Here is a 17,553-nt window from a genome sequence, read left to right on the forward strand (position 1 = left end):
TCAGGTGTGTTGCTTATGGATACAGCAGTCTGTAACCATTCTGCAGTCATTGTGCCTGCACTTGTGCAATAATATTAAACAAATCTTGGTGGGTAGGGAAGCAGTGGGCTAGAGAGGGAATAAAGTGTGTAAAGTATCAGGCTCTCTACGTGCCGAATCCCCAGTCTAGCCAAAGCAATTGTTTTATGCTGTAGATTAATGCCCTTCAGGAACTGAAAAGTGTTAAAACATCCAGGCTTCAGTTGTAGGAGACCAAAGTAAAGGAGCGGCATTAATACTAATATATTAATTTCATTTTGTTTTCTGCTTATAGTCTTTGAACTGTGCTTATCTGAAACCAACTTCTCATTTTAAACATGAGGTTTGGGCATGATGTATGTGGGTCAATCTTTGGCTCAGAAACTTTGTTTTACACTTCAGTCCTTGATGATGGAGAATTTGCAACAGGAAGATCATCAGCCTTGGTAGCAATGCTGTACACACAGAGCAGGCGATGCCCATCCACAGCCACATTTAAAAGTCTGGTTTGTTGAATTAATTGTTTTCAAAGTAGTCCAGGGGCGATAAGATTGTAGTTTTGAAGGTGCTCCACATCCGCTATCTGTACTGAATTATTTCTGTCTGCTGGTAACGGTGCAGTAGTCAGTTAATTGTACGCTTGCACAAAAGCATTCCATTGACATATAACTAAAAATCATTCTGTTCTTCTAGGAAATTTCAAAGGGTATTTATTTACAGTCCACAATCACTGTCCCCCAGCTTGACTGTACTGTTTGGATTGGGGCTTTAGGCTTTGCAGTATTGAGCTAAACATCAACAATGGTTTAATAAATCCAGACAGTGGGGAGAGCCTGTAACCAAATGCGAGGGCCCTGCTGTGTGCAGTGGATATATATTTCAGGATGTGTCTTCCTAATATTTTAAAGCTCCTGACGCTTCCTAGCACAAGCTAGGTGACCGCAAGCTGGCTCGCTCCTCTCGGCCTCTTTCCCCTCCTGGCTTTTTCTCCTTGACTTTGGGTCAAGGGATTTCTTTTTTTTTTTTTTTTTTTTTTTTTTTGAGGCTGGGCTATGGGGTTTGCAGATCTGAGGGGCGTGTGGAGCAGCGGGTCTATGTCTGTGCTCAGCCCCCGAGCACGTCCTGGGGTCTTGGGCAGTTGTGGCCACGCTGTGGGGGGGAGCGGTGCTGGCGTGGGGCTGTGCTGAGCTAGCCAGCCTGTTGGAAGCAGGACATGGAGCCTTGCCAGTGCTGCCCCACAGCTTCTCTGCCTTCAGCAGCTCCCAACACATGGCAAAGTGCGGACCAGAGGGTGAACTCTCGCTCACAGAGACACACGCAGATCTCACCCGGTGCTTTGGGATGCTACCATGATCCAGAGGAGTAATGAGGAATGGGAGGAGGGCTTGACTGTGCTGGTAAAGCAGGTGTGGGAGGAACATCCCGGGAGTTGAGGGACGCAGTGCTCACGAGGGACGTGGTGCTACCGGGGCTTTGTGGCGTGGCACGGACTGCTGTGGGGCCATGCTCCTGTGAGCAGCAGCGGCGGCAGCCTTCAAGCCCCTGCTGTGGCCCTCGTCGTGGGGGCCGGGGCAGGGGAACCCCCCTGGCTGGGCCACGGCCGAGGCGGGGAGGCCAGCGCTGATGCAGTCGGGAGTTTGGCCAGAGAAACACACGTGCGACTGGAGCCCGAGTCGCAGAATCTCCGGTGTTTTCCTTTCCCCCCTCCCTTTTTTAATTTGTGCGTGTTTTTTTGAACTTGCTTGAGGTTATCGGCGTTATTTCTTCTGGCGGTTATTGTTTTGCAGTATTGTGGCAGGATGTGTCTGCAGACGTGGCACTGCAGGGCAGGGTTTAGGAGACACGGTGGTGTCGGGTTGATGGTTGGACCTGATGATCCTAGAGGTCTTTTCCAACCTTAATGATTCTATGGATATTGTACACCGCCCCACCTTCTCCCCCCGGACTCTCCCCAAACCGTTGCATAATGAAATCACAGCCGCGCAGCTCGTGCGGGTTTCTGCGGTCCCTTCTGCTGCTCGCGTACCTGCGGCGCGGGGAGGAGGCGGGAAGCTGGGGCCGGGATTTTCTTGCCGGTGTCTTTTTCGAGTCGGTGGAAACAGGTCGGACACGGACTCCGGGTAGTTAAATAGCTCGGGAAGGTGCTTTGCCAACATACCCCACCCCTCCCGGCCCCGGCGCGGCTCCTCGCTGGGGCCGGCGGCGGGGCGGGGCGGGACGGGGGCACGCGGGAGGGGGCGGGGCGGGCGGGGCGGTGTTAGCGCATGCGCGGCGGGCCGGGGCAGGCGGAAGAGTCGGGGCGCCCCGAGCGCCCGCCGGGCCGGGCCGGGCTTAAAGAGCGGCGGGGCGGCGGCGCGGGTAAGCTACGCACCTTCCTCCCTCCCTCGCCCCGCGGCGGGGCTCGGGGACCGGCGGGCGCCGGGGGGGGCTTTTCTTTCTCTTTTTGATATCGCCGGTTCATTTCTTTTTTAGCCTTTTTTTTTTTTTTTTTTTTAAATCCGCTTCGCTCCAGACAAAGCCCGGCGGAACCCTGCCGTCAGGAGCCCGGAGGCGTCTCTCGTGCCCGTGCGTGCGCGCACACGCGCGGGTGGGGAGAGGCGTGAGGGAGGGGGGTGCGGGCGGTCGGTGTTGGCCCTGCCCGCCCGCCGCCGCTCCCCCGCCGGCGGCCGGTACCCGCGGTCTGAGCCCCGGGGCTGGGCCCTGCCCCCGTGCTGGGGAGCAGGGCGGACAGACCGACAGTCAGTCGGTCCCCGGGCTGGGCGGGCAGGCGGAGGACGGTGTCCCCCCGCTGGATGGACCCCGGGGCTGTCGGTGATGCGGCGCCCGCCGCGGGGGCTGGCGGAGCGGCCTGAGCCCCCCCTCCGCCGGAGGCGAGCATGTCCAGTGAGCAGCTTAACAGGACAGCGGTGAAGGATGCGCGGTTAAAAGACCTGTTGTTGGAAAGAGGTACCCGTTTGTCCGTCCGGCGGGTCTGCGCGGGTGGGGCTGATGCTGCGAGGCGGGTCCCCGAGTGACCCGGAGCGAAAGCCGGCTTGCAGCCCCGCCGGCAGAGCCCGGGGGCGCGGGGGGCTCTCCGTCTGTCTGTCTGTCTGCGGAGGAAGAGGACTTAGGGTGACCGTCCAGATGCTTTTGCTTGCGTGATTGTTGATAGGGTTGCAAACTCTTTCTTTTCTTTTTTTTTTTTAATTCATTCTGTACTGCGAAGGTATTTTCATTCCACATATAGGTGCCTTTTTTATCTTGTGCGTTTACCGTGAAAAATATTCTCCTGGGGAAAAAAAGTATTATATTGTTTCCTGTGCATGAAGAAACAGGTTTTACCCCCCAAGTCTCCGTGTCACACTCACATAAACCTATCTTTCTCTTCTGTTTCTCTTCTCAAAGCTCTCTTCCCCCCTATCTCTTTCCCAGTCTGCAAGGCTGTGCTGCAGTTGCAGTGGCGAGGGCCTGGCAGGTGTGGGCAGGAGGCGAGGTGGGGGCCAGGGTCACCCGGTGCTTGTCGGCAGGTGCCAGAAACTGTTCACACTGCCTCCAGCAGTGCTGGCATAATAGAGGCTACTGCTGCTCTTGTATCTTTGCTTTTTTCTCTTAATAACCTATTAAGTAGCAGGTGGGATGGTCAGGGGGAAGGAAAGATTAAAAATCACCTTCCCCTTTCCTTTCCCTTCACTTTCCAGCGAGGCGATCCTCTTGAACATCAGTGGGGTGTCTTGTTGTGTTTTAGCATTTGCAATGTGAAGCTGGAGTTGGAAAGTCTTGTCTGCTCATACCTGTGTGCTGTGGTTTGTGTTTTTTTTTGTTATTGTATGGCCATGTCTTAGTCAAACATTTCCAAATGATTCCCCACAAGGGAAATGCTCACAGTCCCAGTCTTTTATTTCTAAAGGAGAGGTACTGTCCTGTGCCGCTGAAATACTGGGGCCTTGATAAATTTAGAAGACTCTGCCCTTGGCAGATAGAGAAGTAACATGTCATTCCAGTGATCTTTGCATTCTAGGAAAGCCTAAATCAACATTGCTTGTTTTGCATGTTGCCCTTTAGCAATAGTCTCAGTTTCCAGTCTAAAGTATTACGTGGACCCAAAAAAAAAAGTTTTGGGTAAAGAAACACTTTGATACTTAGTGGCCACAGAATGTGAATTGCAGCAGTTGTCAACTGTGTCAAATCTGTATTTTGTGCTTCTGAGCCAAGAAAAATTGACTTTTTATTTAAGCACAGTTTTGGCGTGTTTTTTAATTAATTCTGTACTTCCTGCTTTTTGATCCTTTGGTGCTGACATTGTTAGCTTCCAGTGACTCAAGAGAGAAAAAAGAAAAGATTGCTGCATATGGGACTGATAGCAAGAGCAGAGCACTGACTAATCAGACTTTCCGATGGCGGTCTTAATGAAGAGTGGATGGTATTAAAGAGCAAAGAGAAATTAAATTACAGATGTATTGTTGCCCTTTACTCTTCCCTTAGCCTTAAATGAATTTAGTTACTCCTACTGAGACAATGGCAGAACCTCAGCACTTAGATGGTGGAGATGGTGGCATGTCTGTGCCCACCACTAATTTGGGACAAACAGCTGGGCCTTGGCACCAGCCTCCACACCAGTGCACATGCAGCTCATGTTGTCTGAGGTTTTGTTTGCAAGAGATCTTAGGATAATGTAACAGCCTTGGGTTTCCTTTAGTTCCATTGCAGGTTGTTTGGGATTTTATTTATGAACAGCATTTTTCTAGCTCAGCTTCATAGTTGTGTTTGTGTAAGTGTGCTGCTGTTACACAGAAGGCTGAGAATGACTACAAATGAAAGAGATAAGGGTGGGGAAAGCTTGTTTTCCCCAATGTTTGCTTTGTCTTTTTATGTATATATTTTATCTTTTTTCCCTCATTGGCTTTTTAAAACAGAAACTTAATATTTGTTCCCCAAAGTTCATGTTTTGGCATCCAAAAGTAGTACCATTTTTGGAAAGTGCTGAAACTGAGCAACTGGCACTGCTTCTTTGCTTTTTCTACCAGCCTGGCAGCCAAAGACCTCCTCCCATTAACTGGAGTTGCCTTTCAAGCTGAGAGCATCCCCTGTGAGCAATGCAGTTTCCACAGAAATATCAGCAGCTGTGTAACTCCAAAGGGCAATTTCTCCCCTTACGTTGCTCATCCTTGCTGCTCCAGTATAGCTGAAAGGGTGCAAGAGTGACTCATTTCTAAATATATTCAATATTTGTGGTATAGGCAGGACTTCAGATAAGATGATGGGCTCTGATGGAGTTCATTGTAATTGTATCTCTTGCAGCAGCCAAGGCCCTGGTTTCATTTTTAACCATAGTGGAATATAGCTTCTTTTAGAGTACCAGATCTCTCTTTAGATTTTTACCTGAATGGGAATGTCCTAGAAAAGTTAATTTTACTCTAGTTGGAGAGAAGTAAGTAGTCAAAAAAGCTACTGTGTGGCTTTTCAATAGGAAAAAAGCGCTTTGTTTTCCACTTGATTTAGGTAGCTTTCATACTGTTTAGCTGATAAAAAATTAAGGATGGTTTACTAGATACAATGCCCTGATTCCTCTCTCTACAGCCTCTGCTTTGAAGCTTATGGAGCCCTCTGGACTGTGTTGCCATTGCAGATGGCTATTAAAATAGGGGCGCGCGTGTGTGTCTTTTTCCTAGTGAAGTTGTATTGTTCAAAAGGCTTGTCTGTGGTGTTTATGCTGAAGAATTTATTACCTATGAAGGCTGCAGGGAAAGGATCACCAAGAATTTTTTAGCTTTGACCTACATCCACTTATGCGAATTGATCGGCAGTGCCAAAAAGTAATTTTCATACTTTTTGGAACACAATTTTATTCACAAAACTCTGCAAAATGGACAGCAGTAACATCTTGAGATCAATCTTGAAATACTGAGGGGTTTTCAGATTATTGCTTTAATAGATAACATTCTGTGTGTGATTGACATATTTTCTTTTTTTCTTTGTTTTAGCTGAACTGGAGTTTGTTCAAATCATCATTATAATTGTGGTTATAACTGTTATGGTGGTAGTGATCATCTGCTTGTTGAACCATTACAAACTCTCAACACGCTCCTTTATCAACCGACAGAGCCAAGGCAGAAGACAGGAGGAAGCTTTGCAGACGGTGAGTATGAGCCCCTTGCACTGAATTCCTTCTACTTGTGCTGCATGGGTCTGCAGTAAAGCCTCCTGAGGACCTCCGGTACAGGCGGCTGTTGCAAAAACTTCTGATGTCACTTTTAATACTCACTATAGTTAGGTCTTTTGCTGAGGTTATATTTGCCAGTATAGAAAAAAATCAGAACATAAGGTATACTGTCTAGCTATTTTTAGACCCTGCTATGTTTTATATAGCCTGTTTTCATTTTGTGTTTGGAGGCTCAGATTTGACAACCTGTCTGCGGCTGAAATTTGAAGGGGAGTGGAGGGGTAATAAACGGAGATCACCTGGGGTACGAAGATGTGAAATACACATTGTTGTGACTTCCCATATATTTACTAATATCCTGGAGTTTTATCACTATTACTGTTTTGTGAAGCTGCAGCAGCTGGCTGCTGGATCCAAAACACTGGCCCAGGAAAATGTAATGTTTGTTTCAACTCAAACAGCAAGAAAATATTAGGAAAATGATTCATCCAAGTGTCTGGAGTGGTTAAGATGTGTTGTTACAGAGCCAAAGACTCAAGACCAAATATCAGCTGATACTTATTAAGGCTGTCTTTAGTCAACCCACCAGTAAATGGGTACCTAACTTGCTGTATAAGCCACGAGTTTGCTGGGTGGGATGCACTGCTCCCTTGTGGGGATTAACCACAGGGTATCCCTGACCTTGGGACATCCCCCCCAAGCCACAGAGTGTGCTGTGATGTTGCAGGGCAGGGTCTGTTTTCTGATGTGCTTTTTGTTGTCCTCAGAGTGGTGCCCTTGGCCTCTCTGCTGACCGTGATGGCCAATGGGCTGTTTGAGGGTGGCATTTTGATGCACTTAATTCCTGGCAGCAGGGTTGAGTTCACAGCTTCGTTTCATTTCCCTGTCAAAAAAATTCTTGATTGTAACTGGAAGGAGCAATCCCATAAAGGTTTACACTGGTCGTAAGCCCACAGTATCACCTTTCTTTCCATCCTGGCCCTAAATTTCCTCCTTCTTTGTGCACCTTACAGAGCTGCCAGGGTTGTGGTGAGAGGCCTCAGGGGGCTGATTTGGTGTAACACTAACTGCCTTTCCCTGCCCCCCCTCCCCCCGGTTAGATTTCAGCCAGATCAGTGAGCAAAGTGCCGGGGCAGAGGAGGAGGTAGGGATGCCGCAGCCAGGGCTGGACCTGAGTGGCTGCTGTGGAGCTACCCCCCAGGCAATCCTGGCAATTGGCATCTCCCTCCTGAAAGCCAGCTGTAAAACGTGACAAATACAGGGTTACCAGAGCTCTTGCTTAGCACTCCACCTGCACCCATTTGCTGGGGTGAATAGCTCTTACCTTGGAGGCTGTGCAGGGAGGAAAGGAGTCTCCTCAAGGGGAGATCGCCTCATTCCCTAGCACTTCAGTAGCGCAGGAATATTTAGCTCTAATTTCATTACAGATGAAACTGGAACTTGTCAAACTTTAACCTTGTGGACTTCAGGGCTGGAAAAATTGGCTAGATTAATTTGAGTGTTGCTTTGAAATGGATGCTGTAATTCAAGAACCACACTTCTGTCTGGAAAATGTTAGCTACAATTGCTACAAGTACCTAAAATGAAATAATTTGAGATAAAGGAAATGCATTTTCATTTTCACAAATCTTTTAAAACTGCAGTAAGCTGTCAAATGCGTGAAGTAACCCATTATTTCTTTTGTATGGTTCGTTAGTATTGTCTGTTATCAGAGCAAGTGGTGCCTTTTTGCTTGGATGCAAGGAGGAAACACCACCTTCTTGTGAAGAGCAACAACATGCAATTTGGCAGTGGGGACTTGGGAGACTCTTTAGCTTCCAGAACTGCTCTTAAAAAGTTTTTAAAACACTGACTCAGTTTCACTTTGGTGGCACCCTTATCAGTAATGCTAATCATAGCCAAGTGAGCACTTCATGGAAATTGATGATTGCTTGGCAAGAACAGGTTACTAATTCTTCCCAAAACTCTCTAGTATAGGTTTGTCATCACTGTTACTCATCTGGATTTCTGATAAGCTGAAGCTGTTCTTAAAAGGTGGTCATACTTGTGGGGAATGGGACTTGAGCAGTCTCTGAGGTTGGATGCCAAATATGTTTGAATTTTCCTTTGCCTTAGGTGTTAGAAGGAAATTCTGATAGAAATTGGTTGTGTGCTGCTTGCAGTGCAAACTTTAAAAGCAGTGTGTGGTGAGCGAGGGTCAGGAAACTAAAGCATTTGCTGTGATGTGAAACTGGAAATGACCAGTCTGTTCTTATTGTCCATGGTGGACTGAGTTGCACAAGGTAAACAGTGTGAGCAATAAGATGCAGGTTAGATGATACACTTCTAAAGCGTATTTATTTTTTTAACCTGGCAGGCCTTCTGTGCAAATACCATCAATAAGTGGATTCTCTTCCAAGGCAATATTGTTGGGTTTTTTAATGGTATATAGACTCTGAAAACAGATTTAAACATCTATTTTCTTCAGACTTCAGTAGTTAATATCATTCTGACTCAGGCCTTCTGTTGGTAGAGAAATAGTGAATGGAAAGAGGAAGTTCAGCCATATTTCTTAAAAGAAAACGGTAAAGCAAATTAATTGACAGGTGGCTGGTTCCTGTAGTTGGCTATGAAGTGAACCCCTTCTCATGTAACTCATGTAGCAGAGTTGTATCAAGATGCAGAATCATGCCTTTCCTGTTCAGGTGGGTCTCTTTTGTCCTTTTGTTAGCCTTCAATTTTCCTTTCTTCAAGCCTGTCCTATTTCTAGATAATCATGCCTTCCAAAAGCTGAACTGTGGCTGAATTGCACAGATTTCTGGCCCCATAAAGATCAACTATCAAACAGATGATATCTCTTATTCTGGTTCTTCTAGAAAGTGTAATAGAAATGAACAGATAAATTATCTGTTGCCTTTATTGCTAGCCTCACACCTATCAGACTCATGAGGTCAAGCCTCCAAAATAATGAAATAAAAGGTATTTGTGGGTTTCTTCTTTGGCTGATCTTCCTTCATATTAAAAAAAAAGGCCTGGAAGTTGAAATTCTCCTTGTCTTCCAAGTCCAGAAATTAGAAAAAGATGAAATATCACAGGAACCACAAGTGTTAGTAACACCTGAAGGGCAGAAAAGGGACCAGTCCTAGTAATAAAAAGTTGCTCTTTGACAAGTACATGCTGAAAAGTAGTTGTTACTTTCCTGTTCTGTAAATACGGTTTCCTGTGACCACCAGTTCATCTTTGTCTTTTTATTTTCTTTTGTCCTTTTCATTCCCTCTGGAGTCTCGTCTTCCAATCTTTGTTTTATTACCTTGGTTAGTGTGCTGAGGCCTTAAACAGATCACAGCAGGGGCAGGACAACCTTAGAGTGTTCAGGAATACTGGATGCTTCTGTAGCAGTGCTGCCGAGGATGCTGCCTGCCCTCTCATGGCAAGCCCTTTGCTAGCTTGGATATGAAAACATTCAAAGCCTGTTTTAACATTAGCAGAAATAAGAATTTTGGGGTCATAACTGTGAGAGGTGGAATGATGCTGAGTGACAACCATGTTGGTGTGAGTGGCAACCTGAAGTAAGTGTGCACAGTACTGAACGGTGTCCTGTCACGATGGATAAAATACTGAACGTTTCCCCCTGCTGGCTGATCCATCAGCAGTGTTTGACTTCACAGCTGGGAGCGAGCCAAGGTTTGCAGAGCATCTGAGGGGGATGCGAAGGCCATAGGGTGTGGGCTACACCAGGAGCATGCCCAGGGCTGCTTTGCTGGGATGACACAACCTCTCCCATGGGAGCAACTCATGCTACTGGCAGCATGAGGGGGGTTGGGGCAGAGCCATGTGGCACACCCGTGCACAGGGTATATGTGTATGATGTCCCAAGGGAGACACGTGTTATGGCGTTGCTGGCTGTACCTTGGGCAGGCTGATGATGTATTGGGAGGGCAGTGTGGCTGATCACCAAAACCATCCTGTTAGAATATAGGTAGCTGCGGCCGAGTGGCTGCTGTGGCACTCTGCTGCTTGCTGGGGTAAAACCAAGGTAAATCTTGCCTTCTGATGATTAACTCTTAGTGTTGTCACCAGTGATTTCCAGGGGTATGTTGAGGGAAAAGAGATTAAGTGACTTGCAGGGAGGTACTTAATGAGCTTCTGATTTCCCTAAATTGATTCCTTCTCCCCATCCTGGTGGCTTTTCTCTCTTCATCTTTTCCTCTTACAAAGTGGATGTTGAAGGAGTACTGAACACTTTGACTGGCCCAGGCCCACTCCTGGCAGCAAAGCCCCTGCATCACACAAGATGCTCACCTTGACCAGACCCTGCCTCCCAGCACTGAGGGCAGCATCCCCGCTAGAGCTAGTCAGCCTGCATTATGACCTGCACTGATAATGCCCATCTCGAATGCCAAGCTACAGAAGCACAGCTGTAAAAATACTGCCCTCTTTCTCGGAACTGCTATTTCAGAATAAAAGGGGAACATCAGGAGGGCAACAGAAAATACTCAATGTTATTGACAATTCCAGGGATTTGTTGGTAACTTCAACTGTTAGTCTTGCCTCTTGTCCTTTTAAATTATTCCCTTCCAGTGTGAGCATTATTCCTTCTGTTCCCTGCTGGCACCCCTGGCCCACTCATTCTCATTGTCTTACTAATGTGTGCAAAAGAAAGAAAATCCCAGTACAAACAAGAACCCAATCTATAGCTGGGAGAGAGTGTGAGCGCTGTAGACCACCCTGCTTCACCAAACCTGTTCCTTCGCACCAGGTGTCAGTTGGCAGGAGGTGGGCATGCGTGGTGTTCTCCTGCTGCCTGTGTGAGGGACACGGGCTTGCTTCTCCTCAGGGTGTGCTGCCAGGAAGGACAGTGTGTGCTGGCTGCAGCTCTTTGAAGTCTACCACAATAAAGTCAGAATGTCTTTAATAAGGGCAGGATCATCTAGGAAATCTGCAGGTAGGGCTAGAAGTGAGGAGCGCCGGCTTTGGGTGGCTTCTGACTCAGTGTATCACCTTGGGCAACTTGCTTCATCTCTAAATAAAGGAGGATAATAGTACTTATTTCCTTCACTTGGATGAAATGAAGATTACTTAAAGCAGTAAAGTGCTGTGAAGTTGGGGAAATAAAAGTTTTAAAGCATTAAGTAACAGTAATAATCACTCTAAGTGTAGGGAGGTGGACTATAAGTGAGAGGTTTGGCACTTTCCATAATTACCTCTCTCTAGTACTTCTCCTTGGTACTGTGCACCTCTCTGCCAGATGCTGTAACCTTTCCTGCCCTTGGGAAACACAGCTTTTAAAGGGATGAGCAATCCTGCTGGAATACTTGCCATTCTGTTGGGGACAACGTAATATTTTTGCTTTGCTTGTGTTCAGCAGGGAAAAATCTTGCAGTCTTAAGAGCTGCGATGGTCTCCTGTCACCCAGGAAGAAGCAGGGAGGAACGAGCCCCTGTGCCTTCCTGGAGTGTTTTGAGCAAGCCACTGCTTTAATGTGGCATAATGTATCACTGCCACCTAGGGCCAAAACCAGAAACTACACTGCTGTGAGACACTTCATTTGCAAAAGAAGTCTGTATACTTGTATGTGTGTATATGAATATTAAAAATGAGTTTAAATGAGGGGAAAAGAGGGACCTTATTAATATCGGTAATGCATTTCAGGAAGTGAAAAACTGACTTCTGTTTCTCAGGAAATACAGTTTCAGGCAGAGCTCTAATTCTCAGAAACTGAAAAGTGGAGAAAAACTGAATCTCCTTAAGAGTCAATAAAAAAAAAAGGCAAAGTTTGGATGAGATGGGATTGTTGCAGTTTAATACCAGGTAACAGCTAAGCACCCTGCAGCTGCTCGCTCACTTCCCCCCTGGGATGGGGGAGAGAATCAGAAGGATAAAAGCAAGAAAACTCATGGGTTGAGGTAAAGACAGTTTAACAGGTAAAGCAAAAGCTGTGCACACAAGGAAAGCAAACTAAGGAATTCATTCACTCCTTCCCCTGGGCAGGCAGGTGTTCAGCCATCTCCAGCAAAGCAGGGCTCCATCACACATAATGGTTACTTGGGAAGATATCACTCCAAATGTGTCATCGTTGTCCCCCCCACTTCCTTCTTCCCCCAGCTTTATATGCTAAGCATGATGTCACATGGTGTGGAATATCCCTTTGGTCAGTTGGGGTCAGCTGTCCCAGCTGTGTCCCCTCCCAACTTCCTGTGCACTTCCAGCCTGCTCACTGGTGGCGTGGGGTGAGGGGCAGACCCTGTGTAATCACTGCTCAGCAGTAACGAAAATATTCCTGTGTTATCAACCCTGTTTTCAGTGCAATTCCAAAACATGGCCCCCTACTAGTTACTGTGAAGAAAATTAACTCTATCCCAGCCAAAACCAGCACAGGGATGCTTTTGCTTCATTACAGTGTGAGGATTTTTTTCTTAGTGTAAATTTTTACCTGCAATTTATCCTGAGTTAAAAATTCTTCTGGTATATTCCTGTCCTGCTCTCTGTCAATGTGCTGATGCTCAGCCAAGGTAGTTGGATGACACCATGTGCTCCAGGAAGCACAGTGTTTAAAAGTGGCTTCAAAAAGTTGTCTTCTAAACTGTTTAATTCTAGATGCTGTTAAACTTTGTAAAATACAAATTAGGCAAATTATCTTAGGCTTATCCAGTCTCCTAAGCTCTAAATATTGAGTTAAATAATCATCAGTGTGAGATAATTAAGTAATCACCCAGCTAGATTTATTAAATGATGCTGTTATTTCAAAACCTAATCACAAAATTAGTTTCTGTAGATTATTGTGAAACCCAGGAATGGCTAAGGTCAGCAAAAGACATAGGTGGATCCCCAAGATTTTTCTTGCTTTGGTGTTATCTGTAGGAGCTGGGATTTACCATGGAGACTGATCCTTTTTCATTCCAAAACCTAACAATGTTAAAAATTTAATCCAGTATAAGGGATGAATGCATAAGCTTTCTCTCCCTGTTACTTTGAAGTATTGAAGCTCATGGCTGAAGACCTTTAGTCTGTTAAGAAGGAGCAAGTTGAAGTGGCTAGCTGTTGAGAACCTATAAGAAGCAAGTAGATGGTATATTGCCCACAGGGAAAAAAAAAACCGAGTAAACTGCATTTGCTCAGGTTTAGCCTTGATCGCACGTACCTGAGAACTACTTGTGCAAATCGCTGGGCATTTGGTGTGAGGGAGCATCCAGCTGGACTGCCAGTGCTGGATTTGCTCGCTGGGAAGTGCCTGTCGGCACACTGCCAGGCGGTGCGGTACGGGGGCTGTGAGCTTGCGCCAGGCCTGGCAGCTGGTTAGCTGTCGTGCAGAGCTGCATTGCTTGTGCCCGATACCATCTCACTCATGGGATAAGAAGTCACTGAATGAAAAGAAGTCGAAAGTAGTTTTTTATCATTAGTCCAATCTACCTTGGTATTTTGAATAATAAAGGGAGAAACAATATGAAGGAATATAAATACAAATGCTGTCAGTTCTTACCTGATTTTCATTGATCTGAGCACAAGGAAACATTTTAGCTGTCAAATGAAGGTCTGTAAGTAGAAGGACAAGGAGAGAGCAAGAAATAACACTTTCCGTCAGTGTAAGTCACCCTAGATTGTTTGTGGCAGTCCCTGCGTGTTATTTCTTACAGCTACAGCGTGGGGGGTGGAGGAAGCCATGGAAATATTTTCCTTCTACAACACTGCAGTTTCTCCTTTATTCTCCTCTCAACCCCTTGTCATCACCCCAAGAACAGTGGGATAGGTGGGCACCAACGCTTGGGTTAGGTTGTATCTACCTAGTGCAGGGTAGGGAGGGTTTCCTCGATATGAAGACTTTAGAAAGGTAGATAGTGAGTTTCCCATGGTAGATGCACCAATTTCAGGAAGGCAGAATGGCTAAAAAGACCAAAATCGGGAAGATGGGGCAGGCAGCTGTTTGGATGCAGTTTTCTTGTTCCAGACAGATGCCACCTTCTTTAGATGAGATGGGGTTTATCTTTAGAAAGCAAAGTGCAGAAAACCCCCACAGCATTTCAGGGCAAGATTCAGCAAAGCACTTCAGTGTGTTAAATTTTTATTAATTTCCAAACTTTTCTCATAGCCTTAACAGGAGGGCACATCTAAATAAGTGGTTGCAGACAGACACGAGCAGAGTCTGACTTTGCTCTGAGCTGGCAGTTCCCCAGACAGCCCTGAAGCGAGAGCTGCACAGCTCAGTTGTGAGCTACTGCATCTGGCTCAGAGGCACCTGATGAAATATGTGCTGTGTGAAAGGATATGGGGTATCTAGTGTGCAATATTAAGCATAAACGATTTTCCTGGTCTGCTGTATTCCTCAAATACTTATAAACGCCATAGAGCCATTCATAGTTAAGCACTAGCATGTTGTCTATTGTCTCTTTCTCTCTGTTGTTCTTTCCTCCTTTCTGTACTCTTCTTCCCATGTTGTCACACTGCTCTCCTCTTAAAGTTTAGGAAGCCCCTCTACATGTTTATATTCATCATTCCAAGTCACTGTACAAGAAGTTTTTGTCCTAGAAGCATTAAAGGATTCCTCTATAGCTGAGTGCAGGAAACCTAGCTGTCTGTCAAATCCTTCCCTTTCTCCTTGCCTCTCCCACTCCCACTGTCCATTTCAAGACTTGCACTAAATAAGAGAGTAGTGCCTTTTCCTAGATCAGGTCAGTTAGTCTGGGCTTATTCTAGAGATGTTGAGAGAATCCTGTACTGTGGCACTGGGCTGACTGTGTGTGCATGGTGAAGTTGGTCTGCACGTGCTGTGTGAGCCTGGTATTTTCCAAGCGTGGGCATGCTGAGCACATGCTACCCAGCCATCTGCTTGGGGAGTTCCTCTGGCTCCTGGGATAGAGATCTTACTGGGGGCTGGCTGCTGCTGAATGATTTATTCAGCCTGCTCCTCTCTCCAGAGAAACCTTAGCAAAGGGAGTAGCTACAGGTGGGCTGTAGGATACACTGTTACAGAGGCCATGTCGTTACCCATCCTTGCATACTAAGGATCTCACAGCCTTGGAGTTCTGCTGCATCCCAAGCTGTCTACTTCCTTGAGTAGTCAGCCCAGAGTGGGGAGAGCCTTGGGCTCCTTAGTTCTCATCATCTTGGTCTGACTTTCCCAGCACCCTGGTTGCACTCTGTGGGGTCCCTGTAGCAGCTGTAGTGCCTCCAGGAAGGGTCTTCTACTGTACTGGGATTTAGGCATCAGCAGCAGAAGTAATGGGCAACTTCACTCTTCCAGCAAGTTGTTTCTGTTAGACATTGCTGGTACGAGGTCTGTGTGCCTAGGCTCCGCATGCAGGTCCTGCTCCATCTCAGCGCATATATCTTTCTCCATATACTGCACCACCTTCTTCTCAGCTCTTCTTATTCTCCTGCATTAGGGGAGGTGGGCCCTAGGATGGGAGTTGTTTCCACTTCCAACTCAAAAACTCTTTCATAAGGGATTTTAAGTAACGTGACTGCTGGTGGTGGTGGTGGTAGATTGAATTCCTTCTGGGTTGGGTCATTGGTTTTGCCTTTTTTCCCCCCTCTTCTGAGCTCGAATGCATTAAAGGAGACACAAAGATAGTTGCAATAAGCATAAAGCTACACACTATTGTATTTTTCAAATCATCACTCAGGAATCCGCTATTGGGCTGTGTATTGCCTGTAGTTCATGGGCAATTAACGGAGCACTTCAGCTTTGGCTAGTGTGTTTTACTTAACAATTGCAACAAGCTTGGAGCCTCCTGGGTCAGCTGTTGATAAACTGATTGTCTTTAATTGTGCAAATATACCCTCAGATATTTCAAAATGAGGTCATCTGGGTGGTGGAGGCAAAAGGAAGTGGGTCCGAGTATGTATAACGTGTATATATACAGTTATACAGTTACGAAACTGTACTTCTATTGACAAAACCTTATATAGGTACTGAAATACATGAATCTACATAAGATTTGTCTTCTGTATCAGGCCTTTGCAAATGGGGATACTTGCAAAGGGAAGTTGTAAATAATTGCAGGTATCAGCCTCCCTCTATCTCTGCTCTCCAAAGCTACAGAAGAGAAGTGGTTGAGCAGCTTTGTTATTCAAAGCATTTCCCTTAAAAGCTGAATCCTGTGGGAGATTCCTCTTAGAGCAGCTTTCTTCTTCAGTGGACTCTCCTGACAAGATCACAGACGGCTTTTGGTCTCTGAATGTCATGATGAACATCTAGTTAGGTCTATTTTTACATCTGAAATATGTTGAAAGATGCTATGCAGAGAAGCAGCAGTACAGTGAGATTTGAAAGTAATCTGTACAGGGTAATGCTTTTGGGGACAGTGTGCATCTTCCTTCCTGTTCCTGAAATTTCTTATGTCTATAAAATGATAAAACTTGAATTAGCACCAAGAAAATAGTCATGACCATACAATGTTTTGATTTTCTCATTTTGCACCAGGATTGAAATTCTGTGCTTTGTAGTTGCTCTGATGGATCCTTTTCAGCTTCAAAATCTTCCAATAAAATAGATCCATTTTGGTAGTTACTGCTACTCTAAACAGTTAATTGAGAAGAAAAATGGTGATACACACATGTTCTTCTTCACCGTTTTATTCTGCCCTGAGTGCCGGTGCAGTGTCAGAACAGCCTTTCAATGCATGAGAGAGAAAATACTTTGGCCTGAGAAGGTGGTTGGGGAAGTGGTTGAAGAGGGGAACTGGTGGCTGAAACCTCAGCTGCCTAATTACTGTTTATGGTGGGAATTGGGTAACTGACAGTTTTGACCAGAATATATCTGGGTTTAGAATGACTGCCACTTCACTAAGATTACGGACACCAGGTTTCATTGTGAACTGTTTTGGCTCTAGTGGGCATTCGGGATCCTGGCTGGCAGCTCAGCTTCTTCGGACCTGCTGACTGTGCTGATATGGCCTTGTCGCAGGCTGGGAGGTGGAGGGTGCTGCCTCAGCATGCAAGCGCTCGTGTCTCTTGTCGTCTCTCTGTGTTGCCATGTGCTTGTAGCTGCAACCGGCTTTCTGCGTCCTTAGGGCCTATGAGGCTGGGTGCTGCGGCTGGCACCTCAGCGCCAAGCTTGACTTCCTTGGGTGCAGAGCTGCTGTATGCTCTAGTTTCGGAAAGCAAGGGGTGGGAACATGACTTGTTTATCCCCTTTCTCTAGGTGGAGACAGCCAGTCCTTAGAGGCTGACTTCTCCTAAAAGTCATGGTATTTGAGGTAACATGGTGATGTGATCTATTAATTTTTCTCTTTTGTTGTTTTTTTTTTGTTTGTTTGTTTTGTGTTTTTTTTTTTTTGCATTCCAGGAAGGGTGCTTGTGGCCTTCAGAAAGCTCAGTTTCGCGCCAGGGTGCTTCAGAGGTACAGACAGATTTCTTATTTTCTTCACCAATGTGGTTTCCACTTTCCTGTCATGTCTATTTGGCTCCTCTCAAAAACA

At 46.1% G+C, this 17,553-nt stretch overlaps 1 protein-coding gene across 8 annotated transcripts in view; it reads left to right on the top strand.

Moving 5' to 3' along the window:
• Positions 1–17,553, top strand: part of LDLRAD4 (low density lipoprotein receptor class A domain containing 4) — a 298,222-nt gene that overhangs the window by 269,140 nt on the left and 11,529 nt on the right. For 4 of the 8 annotated variants that reach the window (XM_064443061.1, XM_064443063.1, XM_064443062.1 and 1 more), the window contains 2 exons: positions 5,979–6,133; positions 17,421–17,474. In XM_064443061.1, the coding sequence (XP_064299131.1) occupies positions 5,979–6,133; positions 17,421–17,474 (209 nt within the window). Of the gene's footprint in view, positions 1–2,266; positions 2,377–2,412; positions 2,965–5,978; positions 6,134–17,420; positions 17,475–17,553 lie in introns of those variants that run through there. The other 4 variants (XM_064443066.1, XM_064443068.1, XM_064443069.1 and 1 more) reach the window with 4 other exon arrangements.

Source organism: Phalacrocorax carbo, chromosome 2 (genome assembly GCF_963921805.1).
Source record: "Phalacrocorax carbo chromosome 2, bPhaCar2.1, whole genome shotgun sequence".
Classification (NCBI taxonomy): Eukaryota; Metazoa; Chordata; class Aves; order Suliformes; family Phalacrocoracidae; genus Phalacrocorax; species Phalacrocorax carbo.